This window comes from Somniosus microcephalus, chromosome 19 (genome assembly GCF_052327205.1).
Source record: "Somniosus microcephalus isolate GS21.2 chromosome 19, FLI_Smic_1.0, whole genome shotgun sequence".
Classification (NCBI taxonomy): domain Eukaryota; kingdom Metazoa; phylum Chordata; class Chondrichthyes; order Squaliformes; family Somniosidae; genus Somniosus; species Somniosus microcephalus.
Window position 1 is genome coordinate 18,001,229 of NC_141005.1, and position 18,355 is coordinate 18,019,583.

Here is an 18,355-nt window from a genome sequence, read left to right on the forward strand (position 1 = left end):
CAAATGGCCAACTCCTGCTCCTATTTCTTATGTTCTTAAAGGGCTACAGACTACTTCTCCTACCAGAAGAATCTCTGCCGATCAGCACTGTTGCTTGGAACTCTCTCCCTTGTAGGATCAAGTTCAAATACAAAATCAATGGGGATTTAATCTATCGGAAGTTTCTGGCCTTTTCCCATGGTATCTAGGCACAAGTTCTTTGGGGAACTACAGGAAACTTTGGGCTATCCGGCACCGACGGGACCGAGCTGTTGCCATCCCATCAAAACTGCCGGACAAACCAGCGTTAATGTTGAAACATACGGAGATTTAGAGTTCCATATCTGGCAACAAACCCTGGTGCTTAGCAACAGCTTCTAAACAGTCGGCCGTACCTTGCAAGCATCTCTGTAGCTTAGCAACAGCTTCAGCGAGACCTTGCAGAGCCTGACTGGTGGAAAAAAAAGCAACGAAAAGAAAAAAAACCAAACGAAACGGCTCCTGATTTTTGCCGGTGGCTCGAGCAGTTAACCTCCGGATAAACCAAAGTTTCCTATACCAGGATCATTTGAGGACACCTGCCCCCGATTAGTTGTTCCTGGTTACTCCAACGATAATACATTAAAAAAAACACACCCTGTGAATGAAGAGTCACCCAGCAATACATGACTCTGTTGCCACATGAATGGCAACTCCTGAACGCTGATGAGAAACACCCCTCCCCCCTACAGAAGTGAATGCGGAGATTACATTTCAGGTGTTAGAGGAAGTGCTTTGAATATACATAGTTCTCAAAACCAGGCAGTGTGAAATACTGCTTTAAAATTTCACATGTACCAAGTTATATTACTCAAATACTATACAAATCTGTCTACTTTGGTTTACATTTATGGCTTTTCTTTTAACTCCAAAATCAATGATAAACAGCAAATTGGACACAACCGTTTCCAATTGGCTCGCGATTCTACTTGAAGGTTTCACTGCACATTCTAGTTACCCAGTCAAAGAGAGCAGCACCATGAGCACACTTACTGAACAAATTTGATTAAAGACAGCAGAGTACAACAGGAATGAGAGTTTAAATAGAATTTAAAAAATAGAAGCTTTATTCAACGGTGTGAAAAGCAATGTGACTGTTCAATTATTGAATCATAGACAGACGTAAAACGAACCAAATTAAAAATACACAACACTGATATGTCGAGATGCTTTCTGAATTTAAACTGTGAAGAATAAGGAATGTGGTACAGGAAACTCTTCTTTTAACCGGCACCTAAATAACCGGAAACCTCTGTTAACCGGCAAAATTCAGGAGTAGGTTCAGGTAAGTTTTACTTCATTAGTGGCAGTTCCTGGATCTGTGGCTGTGTAACTGGGGTTCGTGCACTTGTTGCTAAGCAACAGGGACGCTTGGTCTGTGGCCGGAGTTCCTGCACATGTTGCTAAGCAACAGGGAAGCCTGGATTTGTTGCTGTGTACGGAGCTCTCGTACCTTTTACTATACCTCTCTGTAATCCGGACTTTTTGATAAACCGGCACCACGCCGGTCCCATCGGTGCCGGATAATAAAGAGTTTCCTGTAGCTCAGAGTGGCCTTGGTAAAGTAGTCACAAGTCTGAAGTGCCTTCTGGTGATTTTACCTTATCTCCCTCCACATTACAAGTCATTTTCCGGATTTACAATGAACTGATAATACTTGTGTAAAATAATGGTGACACTTGGACCCCAGGTTCCGGTGACATCACCGAAGTTACTTCCGACAAAAAGCTAAAGATTCTCATCCACAAAAACCACAGAGTGTAACGTAAAGTCATACACTTGAGACTTTTTTTTAAACAATGATTACACGTAATTTCTCAGTGAACCCACAACAACAAAAATAATACCCTGGCAATGGTGAGAATTACAACTTTCACTCGTCAGTGTTTCATTCTCTTGCATTCCTTACCTTCAGCACGAAAATCCCCTGGTGATATCATCACAAAGTGACGCGGCTTTGTACATTCATTTACAAGGTTCCTCTCAAATACTCTTGGTCAACTTGCGTAACACACAAAAAAAAGACTGCACAAAGGATATCCTTTAGTCAATAAGGCTCTTGATACCAGTGTCAGAGTCTTGCCAATCACATTCAAAGATAAACGATGTAACATTTCAAAAAGTACTGTGCAAGTTGAACTTACCCCTTTTTAAAAATCTACTTTAGACAAGAGGGGAGCAAATTAAAACACTGATGCAATTTGCAGCATTTTATCCAAACTGTAGAACAGAAACAACTGTAATCTGTTTTATGATCCAGCATTCATAGTGCATGTAACGTCCAGCGATTTGACATCTAACACGATCCAAGTTGAAGTATACAAGAATCTCACTGTTTAGCCGACCACATGGAGTGTCAGGACCTCCTGTGCCAATAGCACTTGACAAGCCAGGACTGTGCACACTAAAGGCGTCAGTTTTGCCATTTCAAATCCAGTGGCCTCTGGAAATGTCCTAGTTGAGCTGGTCGGCTTCTTCCGCATGTTCTGTGAATTAGACCCGCCGACACTGCTGCTTCAGCAACTTCCTGATTCAGATACTCTCTGCTGCATTTTTAAGATCAGTTCCAGCAAATTCATCTGTGAAGTCAGCTCCTGTAAGATAAAAGGTACAGGAAACTCTCTTAACCGGCACCTAAATATCCGGAAATCTCTCTTAACCGGCAAAATTCAGGAGTAGGTTCAGGTAAGTTTTACTATATATTAGTGGCCGTGTAACCGGAGTTCCTGGATCTGTGGCTGTGTAACCGGGGTTCCTGCACCTGTGGCCGTGCAACCGGGGTTCCTGCACCTGTGGCTGTGTAACCGGGACTCCTGCACCTGTGGCCGTGTAACCGGGACTCCTGCACCTGTGGCCGTGTAACCGGGACTCCTGCACCTGTGGCCGTGTAACCGGGACTCCTGCACCTGTGGCCGTGTAACCGGGACTCCTGCACAAGTGCCGTGTAACCGGGACTCCTGCACCTGTGGCCGTGTACGGGGCTCTCGTACCTTGGTAAGTATACCGCTCTGTAATCTGGACTTTTTGATCAACCGGCACCACGCCGGTCCCGGATAAAAAAGAGTTTCCTGTAATGAAACCATTTAGAACGCAAGAACATAAGGATTAGGAGGAGTAGGCCATACGGCCCCTCGAGCCTGCTCCGCCATTAAGATTATGGCTGCTCTTCGACCTCAACTCCACTTTCCCCGCCTGATCCCCATATCCCTCGATTCCCCAAAAATCTATCGATCTCAGCCTTGAATAACAAATCTTGATTTTAAATCTCAGACCACAGTTTCCCTAAACACCCATCAAGGAAACAATTTCCTGCCCTTTGAGAATCATGAAACAGTACAGCACAGAAGGACACAATAGCAAAATACTGCGGATGCTGGAAATCTGAAACAACAACAGAAAACGCTGGAAACACTCAGCAGGTCAGACAGCCATCGTGGAGAGAGAAACAGTCAACGTTTCAGGTCGATGACCCTTCGTCAGAATACAGGAGGCCATTCGGCCCATTGAGTCTGCGGCAGCTCTTTCGAAGAGCAATCCAGTTAGGCCCACTCCCTAGCTCTTTCCCCATATCCCTGCAATTTTTTCTCCTTCAGGAATTTATCCAGTTCCCTTTTGAAAGGTTGTATGAACAAAGGCATGACTTGACAGGACTTAACTATATCTTGTATCTAAAAAAAAAACCTCCTTCTTTTACCATCAGTTTAATTTTAGGGTAGAAGTTTATATCTTACAAGACTCCCAACTAAACCACATCACTTGTGCTGATTCCAGGCACCCAATGTTGCAAGCAGCCATTCATCTATTGGCCTGACTGCAGCAGGCGGTTCCCTAGTAACATTAGCCTGAATGTCAGCAGGCTACTTGACCATAGGGAAGCATCCCAGCTAAGCCTAGATCCTCCCCACATATATCTGCACTTCCAAAGGTTGCTCAATAGCAAGAGAGTGCAAACCCGGGCTAATTGTCTCCCAGCCTAACTCAGGGGCAATGGGACCAATTGTAGCATTGCTACTGGCAACAGCTAACTCAGCAGAATAGGACTTTTCAGCTATGTACGGCTCAACCATTTACTGCACAGGATAACCTTGCTGCTACAGGTAGAACGTCCTGAATCCGGCAACCTCGGGACCGAGGCCAAGCCGGTTTTCGGGTTTTTCTAGACTTCGGAACGTTGTTTCTGATGTCCGAAGTCCGGAAACGCCCGAGCCCAGGTTGCGATATTTCCGGACTTCGGACATCAGAAACACGTGCCGAGTCCGGAAATGCCTGGGCCCAGGTTCCGGTTTTTGTTAAGCCTCCCTCAGGGTGTCCGGGTTCCAGAACATTTTACGGATTCCGGACCCCTGCCACCAATCGTCCCGGAGTCCGGGTCATTCCGGAACGCTCAACCTGTATTAGGAAAGTACAGGCAACACTGTCGCATTTCTAAAGCAGAATTACGGGAGAACATGAATATCACACACAAACAACACATTTACACTAGTGGATTTCTTGTGGTGTTGCTCATGGTGAGCCTATGGGTATGCAGTTCTGTAAAATGTAATTGGCAAACAATGAACCAGTCAGAAAGAAAAGTGACTGTAAAGACACAAAAAGGATTATACGATGTATCTTTGTGAATGGATTCACCTGCGGGTTTGTAGTAATGTAAAATCCTGGAACACCAGCCTTCTCCAGGGTGTTCTGTTGGTCGATCACTTTCTGATCCAGCTCCAAGACTATCTTCTCATCCATCATCCTTTGCTCATCCTTAACTCTCTGCTCCAAGGCCTAGAAAACAGTGACAGAGCTTCAGACAGGTGAAGTTAAGGAAAGGAGAAAACAAAAATCGCTGGCTCGACCCGATATTTGCACCGACAGTAAAAGGAAGAAGTTTTTATTTAGATAAAAGACATAGTTAAGTCATGTCTTTGTTCATACAACCTCGGGTGGGGAAAAGTTATATTTTCCCATTTCCCCGGTGTCTTGCAATGGTCAGATTCCCTCACAGCACCGGTATAGGCTTTAAGTCCTTGGCAGCCTGGAGACAGTTCTCTGCTCACGACCACTTGAAATCCACATTTCAGGTTATAAGTGGCTATATTTGAACAATCTGAACATATTCAATACAGTAATACAAACAGAAAGCGCTGGAAATACTCAGGTCAGGCAGCATCTGCGGAAAGAGAAACAGAGTTAATGTTTCAGGTCGATGACCTTTCGTCAGAATCTCTCTCAATCTCACTTTCTCTCTCTGCAGATGCTGCCTGATCTGTTGAGTGTTTCCAGCATTTGTTGTTTTTATTTCAGATTGCCAGCATCTGCAGTATTTTGCTTTTGTATATTCAATACAGTGTATGACTTAGGAATAAGCATTTAAACTATTAAAAACAGTGACACTTTCAAGGTTAAGGGAGCATTGATAAACTGTGATTTATGCTGTCATCTGAACAAATATTGTCACTACCTTGCAACACTCATCCTATTACCCTGGACGTTTTATGTATATTACTTTAAAAGTTACCACTTCACATATACACACACACCATTCCACAAAGGTCATGTACAGAAGCCGAATACAACTCATGAATTAAAAAAACAAATCCCTGGAAACTCCTTGGTACTGCGCTGAAACTGGTGACATTAGAGAATCAGAGCAGCTTGGCAAATGGATTAAAGCCATCGTGAAAGCAGTTTAACGTGACGCTCTTACCTCGAGCTCCCTTTGCTGTGCCGCTCGGAGCATGGAGAGGTTGTGAGCCTTGCAGTCCTGTAGAGCCTCCTTGTGTTTTCTCAGCAGCTCCTGTTTAAGGGCTTAAGGGCCGAAACAGTACAAATTAAATTTTCTAAAAAAAGAACCTATTTCATCAAGAAGATATGGTAACAGAACTTTTTTTTTCCCCCCAGGGGAGGGTAGTTGTTTCAAGATCAACTGGTGAACTGCAAGGCTTTCTTACAAATTAAATAAACGCAATAGTGCACAATAACCCCAGTGCAATACCATAAGGGTGACCCCGAGCTTCTGGTCGCCTGTCACTTTAATTCTCCGCTTCACTCCCACTCTGACCTCTCTGTCCTCAGCCTCTTACACTGTTCCAATGAAGCTCAACGTAAGCTCGAGGAACAGCACCTCATCTTTCGATTGGGCACTTTACCGCCTTCTGGACTCAACATTGAGTTCAACAATTTCAGACAATAATCCCTGGCCCCATTTTTCAGGCTGTATGATTCTGCCATCCCCATTTGCAACATTGAATCTCTCCTGCCTCCCACCCTAGCACAGACCGTTCCTTCAGATCCTCCCCTCCCCACTGCCTCTGCACCTGCTTAACATCTATTACATCTCTAGCCTTTTCCAGTTCTGATGAAGGGTCCCAGACCTGAAACGTTGACTGTTTCTCTCTCCACGGATGCTGCCTGGCCTGCTGAGTGTTTCCTGCATTTTTTGTTGTTATTTCAGATTTCCAGCATCCGCAGTATTTTGCTATAGTATTACAATGTATCCTTGGACCACCTGTCCTAAAATCTCCTTATGTGGCTTGAGGTCAGGTTTTGTCTGCTAACGCTCCTGTGAAGCACCTTGGAATGTTCTACTACGTTAAAGGGGCTATATAAATGCAAGTTGTTGTGGTTGTTGTTTTAAATTTGCACTAAATAGCAGAAAATGATTTGTCTGTTGGGCATCCTCTGCATTCTCTCCCTGTTACGGGCTTGCCAAGTGGGCTGTGCCCAGGACTCTACTTCTACTGTGCTCACATTGCCACAAGGATGGGTGCAGCAATGCACCCAGTGGAGACCTTGATGTTCTCTCGCACGTGATGGAACGCAGACCTGAATCCCTCATTGCCGCAAGGCAGCAGACTGGTGATCCGAAAGACTGTGCCAACATTTCAGTCCCACCATACAAAAAAATACATTTTTAGTAATGTTGGTCGTTCCTGCACCGTTGGCTAGTTCTGCCAATAACGTTCGCTTGCTGCTTATGTGCAGAACCACATTTTAGAAAAAGTTTAAATCCCTCCCGTCCTTTTAATAGAAACATAGAATGGCGGAGCAGGAGTAGGCCATTCGGCCCCTCGAGCCTGCTCCGCCATTCAATGAGATCATGGCTGATCATCCAAATTCAGTATCCGGTCCCTGCCTTCTCTCCATATCCCTTGGTCCCTTTAGCCTTAAGAAATATATCCAACTCCTTCTTGAATATATTTAATGAATTGGCCTCTACTGCCTTCTGTGGTAGAGAATTCCACAGGTTCACCACTCTCTGGGTGAAGAAATTCCTCCTCATCTCAGTCCTAAATGGCTTACCCCTTATCCTTAGACTGTGACCCCTGGTTCTGGACTCCCCGACCATCGGGAACATCCTTCCTGCATCTTTTTCACCTTTTAAAAGCCCAGTTCTCGATCTGGGACACCCACGGCAGTCCTACCTCTGTGCTCACTGTGCAATTTCAGACGCTGGTTGTAGAGATTTTTCTCAGTCAGGTGCTGAATCTCAAGCAAGCCCTGCACAATCTCAAATACAGTGCCATCAATCAAAGCCAAGGCCAGGTTACTTAGTATATCATAGGACAATCGCTGCTGGCAGGAGCTAAAAAAAGAGAAAAAAAATCACAAGAAAGGTAATCGCTGATCGGTCAGGATCTGCGGAAAGAACAGTTAACATTTCAGGAGTAGGCCTTTCATCATAGCTGGCAAAAAGTACAGATGAAAAAGGAATTTAAAAAAAGGGAAAAACATGAGGGGGGTGGGGGAAGTCGAATGAGCTGTAAAGTGCTTAATGAAAACCAGGAGATGGTTAAATGGCTGAACTGATAGTAACATGAGACAATAGGACGCAAAATAAAAAGTATGTGTGTGTGTATTACCCTCTCCCTTCCCATTGCTCTATTCCTTTTAATTACCACTCCTCCAATTCTTTTCCAGCTCTGATGAAGATTCTGCCCTGAAAAGTCAGCTTGTTTGTTCTCTCCACAGATGCCTCTTGATGAAAACAATAAGGAGACACTGGGTTCCCCCTGTGTCATCAAACGACAAAAACCAACAAAAAGTGCCCCCTTTTTAGAGGGGCACAACTAAATAAAAAACTTAAAACAAAAACAAAGGAAACTTATACCTTAAATATCATTTTCCCTATCCACCAAACACTCCAGTCCCTGTGGTTCGCGTGGTCGTGGAAGGCCTCGAGCGTACCGGCGGACACCGCATGCTCCTTCTCCAGGGCCACCCGGGCACGGACAAAGCCGCGGAAGATAGGCAGGCAGCCAGAGCGACCACCCGCCACGAGCCACATCCAACCTGGACCTGTGGGTGGCCACTTTGGCCAGGCTCAGGAGCAGACTCCAGGAGGTCCTCCGACTTGCCCGACCACCGCACCGAGTGGCCAAAGATCAAGGGGGGAAAATTCAGTTGTTTGCGCCTCCCATTAGCGCCTTAAGAGGGCGCTAATGGGGCGCAAAGCAACTAGCGCCCGGGCGCGCCGATGTTTGCGCCACTCGCAAAATTAACTAGACATTCTGCGGCGGCGCTAAACACTACCGCCACAATCTCCTGCACCAGCAGATCGTGACGTCAGTCGAGTGTGCAACAGCCGGGACCAGATATTGAGTGGCGCCCCCTGCCTTACCGCCTGCCGCTAGCAACGACAGGTTGAGGGGAGCGTTTTGCAGTCAGGAAGGGACTGGGGGAGCGCTATTTAAAGGCAACCGCTTCCTGCCTTTTTTTGTCGGTGACATTTTTGCACCACGCATTCTGAGAGAGAGAGAGAGAGAGAGACTTCTGGAGAGATTCAACGCTGTGTGAAGGAGTTTTGGGTACTGAGCAGCACTTTGCAGGTTCATTTTGATTTGCCCTTCCTTGCTTCGCCAGCGTTCTGAGGTAGCGCCTCGTTCCTCGGCCATTGCGCCTTAAGACAGGTGTGAAGCGCCTGATTTAGCGCTCCAATCACCTCCAGGGGCGATAAAAGCCAAGTCTGCCGTCGGAGGCGATAATTAGCGCCAGGCGCTAAACTTTGCGCACGGCCGATAATGGCGCCCCAAACGGGGCGATACTGAGCGTGGGACTGAAGTGCAGCCAGACGCTGAGGAGCAGCCCCTTCAAATAATGGAACGGGGGCTGAAACCTCTCACACTCCATGTAGATGTGGAACACGGACTCACCCAGGTCGCAAAAGTCACAGGCAGCCTCGGAGCCCACAAAGTAACTTAAAAATCTATTTGACGGAACTGCTCCATGCAACACTCTCCACTCCAAATTCACCAATGGTGCAGGGGAGGACGCCTGCGATAATTAACACCCACATCTGAGTATTGGAATCAACATCCAAGAGTGGAGGATAGAATTCAATTCAAGGGCACCGGTTGGAGATGGGCCAGGTAAATACCTCAATCATGCAAATTATTTCCAACCAGGAAAACTACTGAGATCCTCGAGGGTGCAACATGACCGGAATGAAAACAAAAATTAGCTTCCTTCAGTGACAAGCTTGTGAGGGCGGCAGGCTTCAGGGACAGGGAAGTATTTTAGGTTTGATTACTGAACATAATAAATAGGAGCAGGAGTAAGCCATATGGCCCCTCGAGCCTGCTCCGCCATTCAATAAGATCATGGCTGACCTTCGTTACACTGCCGCCAAGGCAAGTATATCCTTCCTTAGATAAGGAGACCAAAACTGTGCACAGTACTCCAGGTGTGGTCTCACCAGGGCCCTGTAGAACTGTAGCCAAGACTCCCATACTCTTATACTCCAACCCCCCTTGCAATAAAGGCCAACATGCCATTTGCCTTCCTTATTGCTTGCTGTACCTGCACACTAACTTTGTGTTTCCTGTATCCAAATCTCTCTGAACAACATTTAAATCTAGCTCACCATTTAAAAAAAATTCTGTTTCTATTCTTCCTACCAAATTGAATAACCTCACATTTCCCCATATTATTATATTATACTCCATCTGTCACCTTACTGCCAGGAGTGGGCCTTTGGCATAGCGGTAGCATCCCCGCCGCTGGGCCAGAAGGCGTAGGGTTTCGAACCCCGCTCCACAGTCCCGGCAAGTGGAGTCGGAGCTCCGGCTCTAAATTCTGGGTTGACATCCAGCGGGATACTTGTGTCCGTGGGTGTGGGTGGCCCCACCCCTCGTATGGGTTGTGGGAGCCCATAAAACCCTCCCGCCATAGGACTAACCACCCTAATGGCTGGTACGAAGATGGTTACGGTCACGGAAGGAGCGTTAATCGCGGCCAGAAATCCTTCCACCACTTCATACAGTTCCCCAAAGGGAACAGTGTGAAGACACATACGACGACGACCTTACCGCCCACTGACTTAACCTGTCTATATCCCTTTGCAGGCTTTTTGTGTCCTCCTCACAGCTTACTGTCCCACCTAGCTTTGTATCACCAGCAAACTTGGATACTCTGTCCCTTCATCCACGTTATTAATACTGAACTGATCTTGTTGCAGATTCCAAAAGGGATTCATTGCATTTGCTCTGAAAACAATGACCAATTATGCCTCGACTTTAAACCAAACCGCACGATGGGACAACAGGCAACATTTATGAACAATACTTCAGCTAAGTGTATAAACAGATTCAAAAATGTAGAGCTGAAAAGTGCAAACATTTAATATATTTGTGTAACACCTTTCTCATAAAATAGATGTTTGGGCAGTTTTTAAAAAAGCAATTACCAATTCCATACTGCGTTGGCCGATTCCGAAAATGAAGTCGCTGAATTGTATATACCATTTTTTTCAAAATACAGAAATTACAGATTTTATCGCACAAGGCATTCAGATACAAAAGTTCATTATTCAGCGGGCTTGTTATTCAGAGTTTAGTTATTTTCAGCAAGATTGCAGGAATAGCTGAACTCAGCATTGTGTTACCTTGATAAGTCTTTGACCAGACTCTGTAGCTGAGACAGAAGGTGGTAATGCTGTTCCTGCTGTTTAGCACTATCTGCTGGCTCTTCATATATCCCAATGTTTTTATTCATCTTTGAACGGAAGTCTTATGATAAGATCACTCTGGTAGCAAGATACTTGTTCCTTTCAACTAGGAGCCTCCTCTCCTAAAACAGAGATTTAATAATCAGTTCTAAAGATACACCAACAATGTAGATAGAGTGCACAATATCAAAGACTTCTTAGCACAAACTGTTAGAAGATAGATCTTTACCTTTTTTCATTTGATACAAGTGAATTTGACCTTTGGTGTAATTACATATTTGCACTCTATTGTCACTGTATCCATCCTACTGTTGGCCACGAATTGTATAATGCACAGAGACCCAAGGGGAAGAATTTTCCTTTCAGTTTCAAAGCATCTGGCTTTCTAGCCACACTATCCAGTACCTTAAACAGCTATTAAGTCAATTGTCAAATCAGCCATTGCATGACCATGAAGTCACGTGCCATCTGTGTACTGGGAATTACATTCGCTCTCCTTGCCTTCCTCTTCTGAAGGTAATAATGCACACTAAAATACAGGATAAAAGGGGAGGGTCGCTGCCCCTAACATCAAGCCAGCATTCAACTGAGTACAGAACCAAGGAGTCCTAGCAAAATTGAAGTAAGTAGAGACCAAAGGGGAAAAACCTACATGTGGCCAGAGTCACACCTGACACAAAGGCAAATGGTTGCGTTTGTCAAAAGCCAGTCACCACAGCAATAGTTCCTCAGGGAATCAGTCTCGGTCCAACCATCTTCAGCCGCTTCCTCAATGACCTCTGTCACAAGGTCAGGAGTGAGGCTGTTCGCTGATGGTTCTACAGTGTTCAGCACCATTCACTGCTCCTTCAATAATGAAGCAGCCACAAGCCTACGCAGACCTGAACAAGACGCAGGCTTGGGCTGACAAGCTGCAGGTAACTTTCACAGCATTTAAGTGCCAAGTAATGACCATCTCGAACAAAAGAAATCCCAGCCATCTCCCCTTGACTTTCAACAGCACCAGCATTGCCGAGTCTCCCACTATCAACATCCTGGGGTGGGGGGGGGGGGCGGGGGCAGCGTTGACCAAAAGCTTAACTGGATCAGCCATATGAACGCCATGACTACAAGAGCAGGGTAATCTGCAACAAGTGGCTCACCTCCTGACCTTTAAAGGCCTCTCACCCGTCCACAAGGCTCAAATCAGTTTGATGGAATACTCGCTGCTCACCTGGGTGGGAGCAGCCTCAACAATGCTCAACAACCTCCTCCCAAGATTTCACTGAAACTTATAAAATTCTAACAGGACTAGACAGACTAGATGCAGGAAGGATGTTCCCGATGGTGGGGGAGTCCAGAACCAGGGGTCACAGTCTAAGGATAAGGGGTAAGCCATTTAGGACAGAAATGAGGAGGAATTTCTTTACCCAGAGAGTGGTGAACCTGTGGAAATCTCTACCACAGAAGGCAGTTGAGGCCAATTCATTAAATATATTCAAGAAGGAGTTAGATATATTTCTTAAGGCTAAAGGGATCAAGGGATATGGGGAGAAAGCAGGGACAGGGTACTGAGTTTGGATGATCAGCCATGATCTCATTAAATGGCGGCGCAGGCTCGAGGGGCCGAATGGCCTACTCCTGCTCCTATCTTCTATGTAACATCCAGGAGAGAGGACTAAGTATCCACCCCTTGCACCACCAGCACACTGAGGCTGCAGTATGTACAATCTACAGGTCAGACTGCTGCAACTCATTAAAGTTACTTTGGCAGCACGTCCCTGCCATATGACTTCTACCACCAAGAGGAACAAAAGCAACAACGCTGTGGGAAAACCATCACCTCCAAGTGACATACCATTCTTGACTTGGACATATATTGTCATTCCTTCATCGTTGATGGGTCAATATCCTGGAATCCCTACATAACATCACCGTAGGAACACTATCACCATAAGTCCGGCAGCAGTTCAAGGAGCAGGCTCACCACCTTCTTCCCTGGGCAACTAGAAATGGGGAATAACTGCAGCCTAGCCAGCGTCACCCATATCCAGAGAACAAATAAAAAAAAACTTCTATGGGCCCTCCAATACCTCACTCAATTTGTCATTTTGCACGCGCAAGGCTGGACAGGAAGGCCCAACAGGAAATTTTTCTAAGGGGGGGGGGGTCTTCAAAACCGAGCCCCAATCTGTCCTTAGCAATGTTCCCTTTAAGCTGCGCGGCGGTCTGGAGGTCCCGCGCAGGCCACACGCTGGCTTTTGAATGGAAAAACCACGCATGCGCGAAAATTTTGAACGGGCCGTGCACGCCAAAAAAATTAGAGGGAACCGCGGTCGTTACCGGATGCCCACACGTGCACTTCCAATAAAAAAAAGACTTGCATTTATATAGCGCCTTTCACGACCTCAGCATATAAAAGGGAGTAGGAACCTTGGCCGATGGGTCAGAGGTCAGCGCCAATGCCACGTCGGCTAAACTGCGCCGACGGAGTACTGGGATCAAAACCTGGGGCCTTTATGGTCTGTCTGGGTCCGTACCTCAACATGCACTGAGCTACCAAAAGGCACTTACATTTACGGTTTTCAGCTAATAACGTAAAGACAGTCCTCCAATGACTCTGGGTAAATGTGGTAACGATCCACATTTTAATGATCACTTCTCCTGAAGGTGGCACTGATGGTGTATTCCTCTGCCCTCTTGGATCACAAGTCGAAAGGAAGAAAAGATTTATATTTAGTGACACCTACAGGAAGCTGCAAGTGTACATTTTTGCAGCTTAGGGTAAAAACAATTACAGTAATAAAGCTGCTCTTTATGGAGTTGCTTTATTTGCCTTAACATTAGGTTTGGTTTCAGTGTACGAACTGAAAGCTTTAAAATTTGGACAGCCAGGGAGACTGAAATTCCTCTGGGCCTGCCAGCAGTCTCCTGGGAAATGTTATCCGATGTGCATTGTATGCAAATATTCTGGCCAGAACTGGTGTAACTAAATCATTTACAGCTTTAAAATCTAATCAAGGGTGTCCAAACAGCAACTCCCCTGCAATGCAAACAGATTATCTGCTCATTATCTCATTGCTGTTTCATAGAATCATACAAATTTACGGCACAGGAGGCCGCCATTCGGCCCATCGAAAAAGAGCTCTCCAGCCTCATCCCACTTTCCAGCTCTTGGTCCGTAGCCTGTAGGTTACGGCACTTCAAGTGCATATCCAAGTACTTTTTAAATGTGATGAGGGCCTCTGTCTCTACCACTCTCTCAGGTAGTGAAATCCAGACCCCCACCAAAAAGGTAAAAAAAGTTCTCAACTCCCCTCTAATCCTTATGTCAATTACTTTAAATCTATGCAAAAAGCAGGACAAATCCAATTCGGCCAATTACCACCCCATCAGTCTACTCTCAAATCATCAACAAAGTGATGGAAGGTGTCATTGACAGTGCTATCAAGCTGCTTCATCAATGACCTTCCCTCCAACATAAGGTCAGAAATGGGGATGTTCACTGAAGACTGCACAGTATTCAGCGCCATTCACAACTCCTCAGATAATGAAGCAGTCCATGCCCGCATGCAACAAGACCTGGATGACGTTCAAGCTTGGGCTAATAAGTATAAGGTAACATTCACGCCACAGAAGTGCCAGGCAATGACTATTTCCAACAAGCGAGAGTCTAACCACCTCCCCTTGACCTTCAACGGCATTAACCATCACCAAATTCCACCACCATCAACATCCTGGGGGTCACTATTGACCAGAAACTTAACTGGACCAGCCACATAAATACTGTGGCAACAAGAGGTCAGAGGCTGGGTATTCTGTGACGAGTGTCTCATCTCCTGACTCCCCAAAGCCTTTCCACCATCTACAAGGCACAAGTAAGGAGTGTGATGGAATACGCTCCACTTGCCTGGATGAGTGCAGCTCCAACACCACTCAAGAAGCTCGACACCATCCAGGACAAAGCAGCCCGTTTGATTGCCACCCCATCGACCACCTTAAACATTCACTTCCTCTACCACCGGCATACTGTGGCTGCAGTGTGTACCAACAAGATGCACTGCAGCAACTCGCCAAGGTTTCTTCGGCAGCACCTCCCAAACCCGCAACCTCTTCCACCTAGAAGGACAAGGGCAGCAGGCGCATGGGAACACCACAACCTCCAAGTTCCCCTCCAAGTCACACACCATCCTGACTTAGAAGTATATAGCCGATCCTTCATCGTCGCTGGTTCAAAATCCTGGAACTCCCTCCCTAACAGCACTGTGGGAGTACCTTCACCACACGGACTGCAGCGGCTCAAGAAGGCGGCTCACCACCACCTTCTCGAGGGCAACTAGGGATGGGCAATAAATGCTGGCCTTGCCAGCGATACCCAGATCCCACAAGCAAATTTTTAAAAAATGCCCCCTGGTTGCTGGCCTCTCTGTTAAGGGAAAAAGAGTGGATTAGAAGCACCTATCTAGGCTCTTCATGATTTTATACACCTAAATTAAGTCGACCCTCAGCCTTCTCCATCTCATTGCTGTTTGTGGGATCTTGCAAATTGGCTGCCCAGTTTCTTACATTACAACAACTCCACTTCAGAAAGTACTTCATTGGCTGTGAAGCGCTTTGGGACTGAGGTCGTGAAAGGCACTACATAAATGCACGTCCTTTCTTTAATACTTATAACTGGCGCATAATGTACATTCTGTAGATTAGCACCACTCCAGCAAGGAGCTTACTGAGGGTGAGATGGAGCATTGCAGCCAGGAAGAACGAGAAGCGCGTTGGTGCGATGACACAGCCTTGCTTGACCCCGGTCCGTACGTGATTTGGGTCTGTGGTGGATCCGTTGGTCAGGATCACGGCTTGCATGTCGTCGTGAAGCAGGCGGAGGATGGTGACAAACTTTTGAGGGCAAACGGGAAACTGTTCAACCTCCGTCGCTTCCAGTCCAGATCCAAGGTCGTCCCATCCTCCGTCATCGAATTACAGTATGCAGACGACGCTTGCGTCTGTGCACACTCTGAGGCCGAACTCCAAACCATCGTCAACACCTTCACCAAAGCGTACGAGAGCATGGGCCTTACATTAAACATCTGTAAGACAAAGGTCCACTACCAACCTGCCCCCGCCACAGTACTGCTCCCCAATTATCAGAGGCCTTGGACAACGTGGACCACTTTCCATACCTCGGGAGCCTACTGTCAACAAGGGCAGACGTCGATGACGAAGTCCAACACCGCCTTCAGTGTGCCAGTGCAGCCTTCGGTCGCCTGAGGAAGAAAGTGTTTGAAGACCAAGATCTCAAACCCAGCACCAAGCTCATGGTCTACAGAGCAGTAGAGATACCCGCTCTTCTGTATGCTTCAGAGACATGGACCATGTACAGCAGGCACCTCAAAGCACTGGAGAGGTACCACCAACGCTGCCTCCGCAAGATCCTGCAAATCCATTGGCAGGATAGGCGCACCAGGATAGGTGTTCTCGCTCAGGCCAACATCCCCAGCATCGAAGCTTTGACTACGCTCAATCAGCTCCGATGGACGGACCACATCGTCCACATGCCCGATACGAGACTCCCAAAAGAAGCGCTCTACTCGGAGCTCCGACACAGCAAGAGAGCCCCAGGTGGGCAGAGGAAACGCTTCAAGGGCACCCTCAATGCCTCTTTGAAAAAGTGCAACATCCCCACTGACACCTGGGAATCCCTGGCCCAAGACCGCACAAAGTGGAGGAGAAGCATCCGGGAAGGAGCTGAACCCTTCGAGTCTCTTCACCGGGAGCAACAGAAGCCAAGCGCAAACAGCAGAAGGAGCGCACGTCAACCCAAGCACCCCACCCACCCGCCCCTTCAACCACCGTCTGCCCCACCTGTGACAGAGACTGTAGGTCCCGCATTGGACTCATCAGTCACCTGAGAACTCATTTTTAATGTGGAAGCAAGTCATCCTCAGTTCCGGGGGACTGCCTAAGAAGATGAGAAGGAGAATGTACATACACCATTACACTCATCACAGTTGGGCCAGGGACAGCTCATTGCCCAGGCTGTTTCGTGAATGGGTTTCACACCATCTGTAGATGGGGAATTCGTGCTCTGGTTTCACATTCTGGGTAGGGTTACCAACTCTAGTTGCATGTAGTCCTGGAGGTATCATCATATGATCTCCTGCCTCCAACCACCCCATCCAGTCAAACAGCCTTTTTTCTCTCATCTCAAATATTTTTTATAATTAATTGTTAACTATAAGCAAAATTATTCAAAGAACGTTTTCCTTAATACCCCTCTGATGTGTTTCTCCCGGGAGACTCCAGGGCAATCCGGGAGAGTTGGCAACCCTGATTGTGGGCGAGTTACTGCCGAGGTGGGGAATCTGCCTGTACACAAATATTCAAAACACACACATGCTGTTAAACTAAAGCAAACATGACAAACCCTCCAGAAATAACTTTTAAAAATACGCGCGTTAATGTTCGGATTTCAATCCTCAAATAAAACAACAACAAAAAGGTTTATATTATACCTAAAGGGAAAGCTAACGCCTTTCACACACAGAAAACAAATGCATAAGTCGCATCGTTGATTTTCTTAAAAGCAGTAATTAAGAAAAAAATCCCGCAGTTAACTTAAATGTGCCAGGCCCACATCGAAGTAGTTGCCGCAACGAGAGACGCTCCCAACGGCTTTAACCGCCCCCCTGCCGCCGCCATCTTGAGTGTGGCGCGCATGACGTCAGGAGAATGAAGCCCGGCGCGCAAGGCGTCAGGAGGGCGGGGATGATAATGACGTCAGGTGGGCGGAGCCCGGCGCGCATGACGTCAGGAGGGCGGGGACGATCATGACGCCAGGTGGGCGGAGCCCGGCGCGCATGACGTCAAGAAGGCGGGGGGGCGAGCAAGACGTCAGGGGGCGGGGCACTGAGGTGAGGTCACCGCGTAACCGACGTCGGCCCAGCCGGTTATGCTGCGGTTGGGGGGCCGTTGAACGGTGAAGATGGACGAAAGTGGGCGGCGGCGGCATTAACCTTAAAATGAAGGCGGTTTTATATTTATTTCACTCCTCCCCTCCTCCCAGCTGCTGTGGGGTGAAGAGAGCCGTTTGGCTCCTCTCAGGGTTGGAGGGGTGGGCAAGTACAAAGCTTGGGGCTGAATGGCCTGCTCCTGTCCCACTGTGTCAGCTAGTAGCTCAGTGGGTAAGCACCCTTACCTCTGAGTCAGAGGGTTGTGGGTTTTCACGTCCCACTCCTGGGACCTGAGCACTAGGCTGACACTCCCAGTGCAGTGCTGAGGGAGTGCTGCACTGTCGGAGGTGCCGTCTTTCGGATGAGATGTTAAACTGAGGCCCCCGCAGGTGGATGTAAAAGATCCCACGGCACTAGATCACTAGGTCCTGGCCAATATTTATCCTGCAACCAACATCACTAAAACAGATTATCTGGTCAT

At 47.0% G+C, this 18,355-nt stretch overlaps 1 protein-coding gene across 3 annotated transcripts; it reads right to left on the reverse strand.

Moving 5' to 3' along the window:
• Positions 1–1,062: 1,062 nt before the first annotated feature.
• dgcr6 (DiGeorge syndrome critical region gene 6) lies at positions 1,063–17,665 on the reverse strand. Of its 3 annotated transcripts, XM_086012027.1 has the most exons (8): positions 17,437–17,664; positions 13,502–13,626; positions 10,886–11,070; positions 7,428–7,588; positions 5,711–5,811; positions 4,648–4,788; positions 3,009–3,086; positions 1,063–2,612 (listed from the first exon to the last, which is right to left on the reverse strand). In XM_086012027.1, the coding sequence occupies exons 3-8, from the start codon at positions 10,993–10,995 to the stop codon at positions 2,535–2,537; spliced, it is 669 nt and encodes a 222-aa protein (XP_085868153.1). In that variant the 5' UTR covers positions 10,996–11,070; positions 13,502–13,626; positions 17,437–17,664; the 3' UTR covers positions 1,063–2,534. The 3 variants fall into 3 exon arrangements, with proteins under 3 accessions (XP_085868153.1, XP_085868154.1, XP_085868156.1); XM_086012028.1 differs by lacking the exon at positions 13,502–13,626 and having other exon boundaries at positions 17,437–17,665; XM_086012030.1 differs by lacking the exon at positions 3,009–3,086 and having other exon boundaries at positions 17,437–17,659.
• Positions 17,666–18,355: the final 690 nt, after the last annotated feature.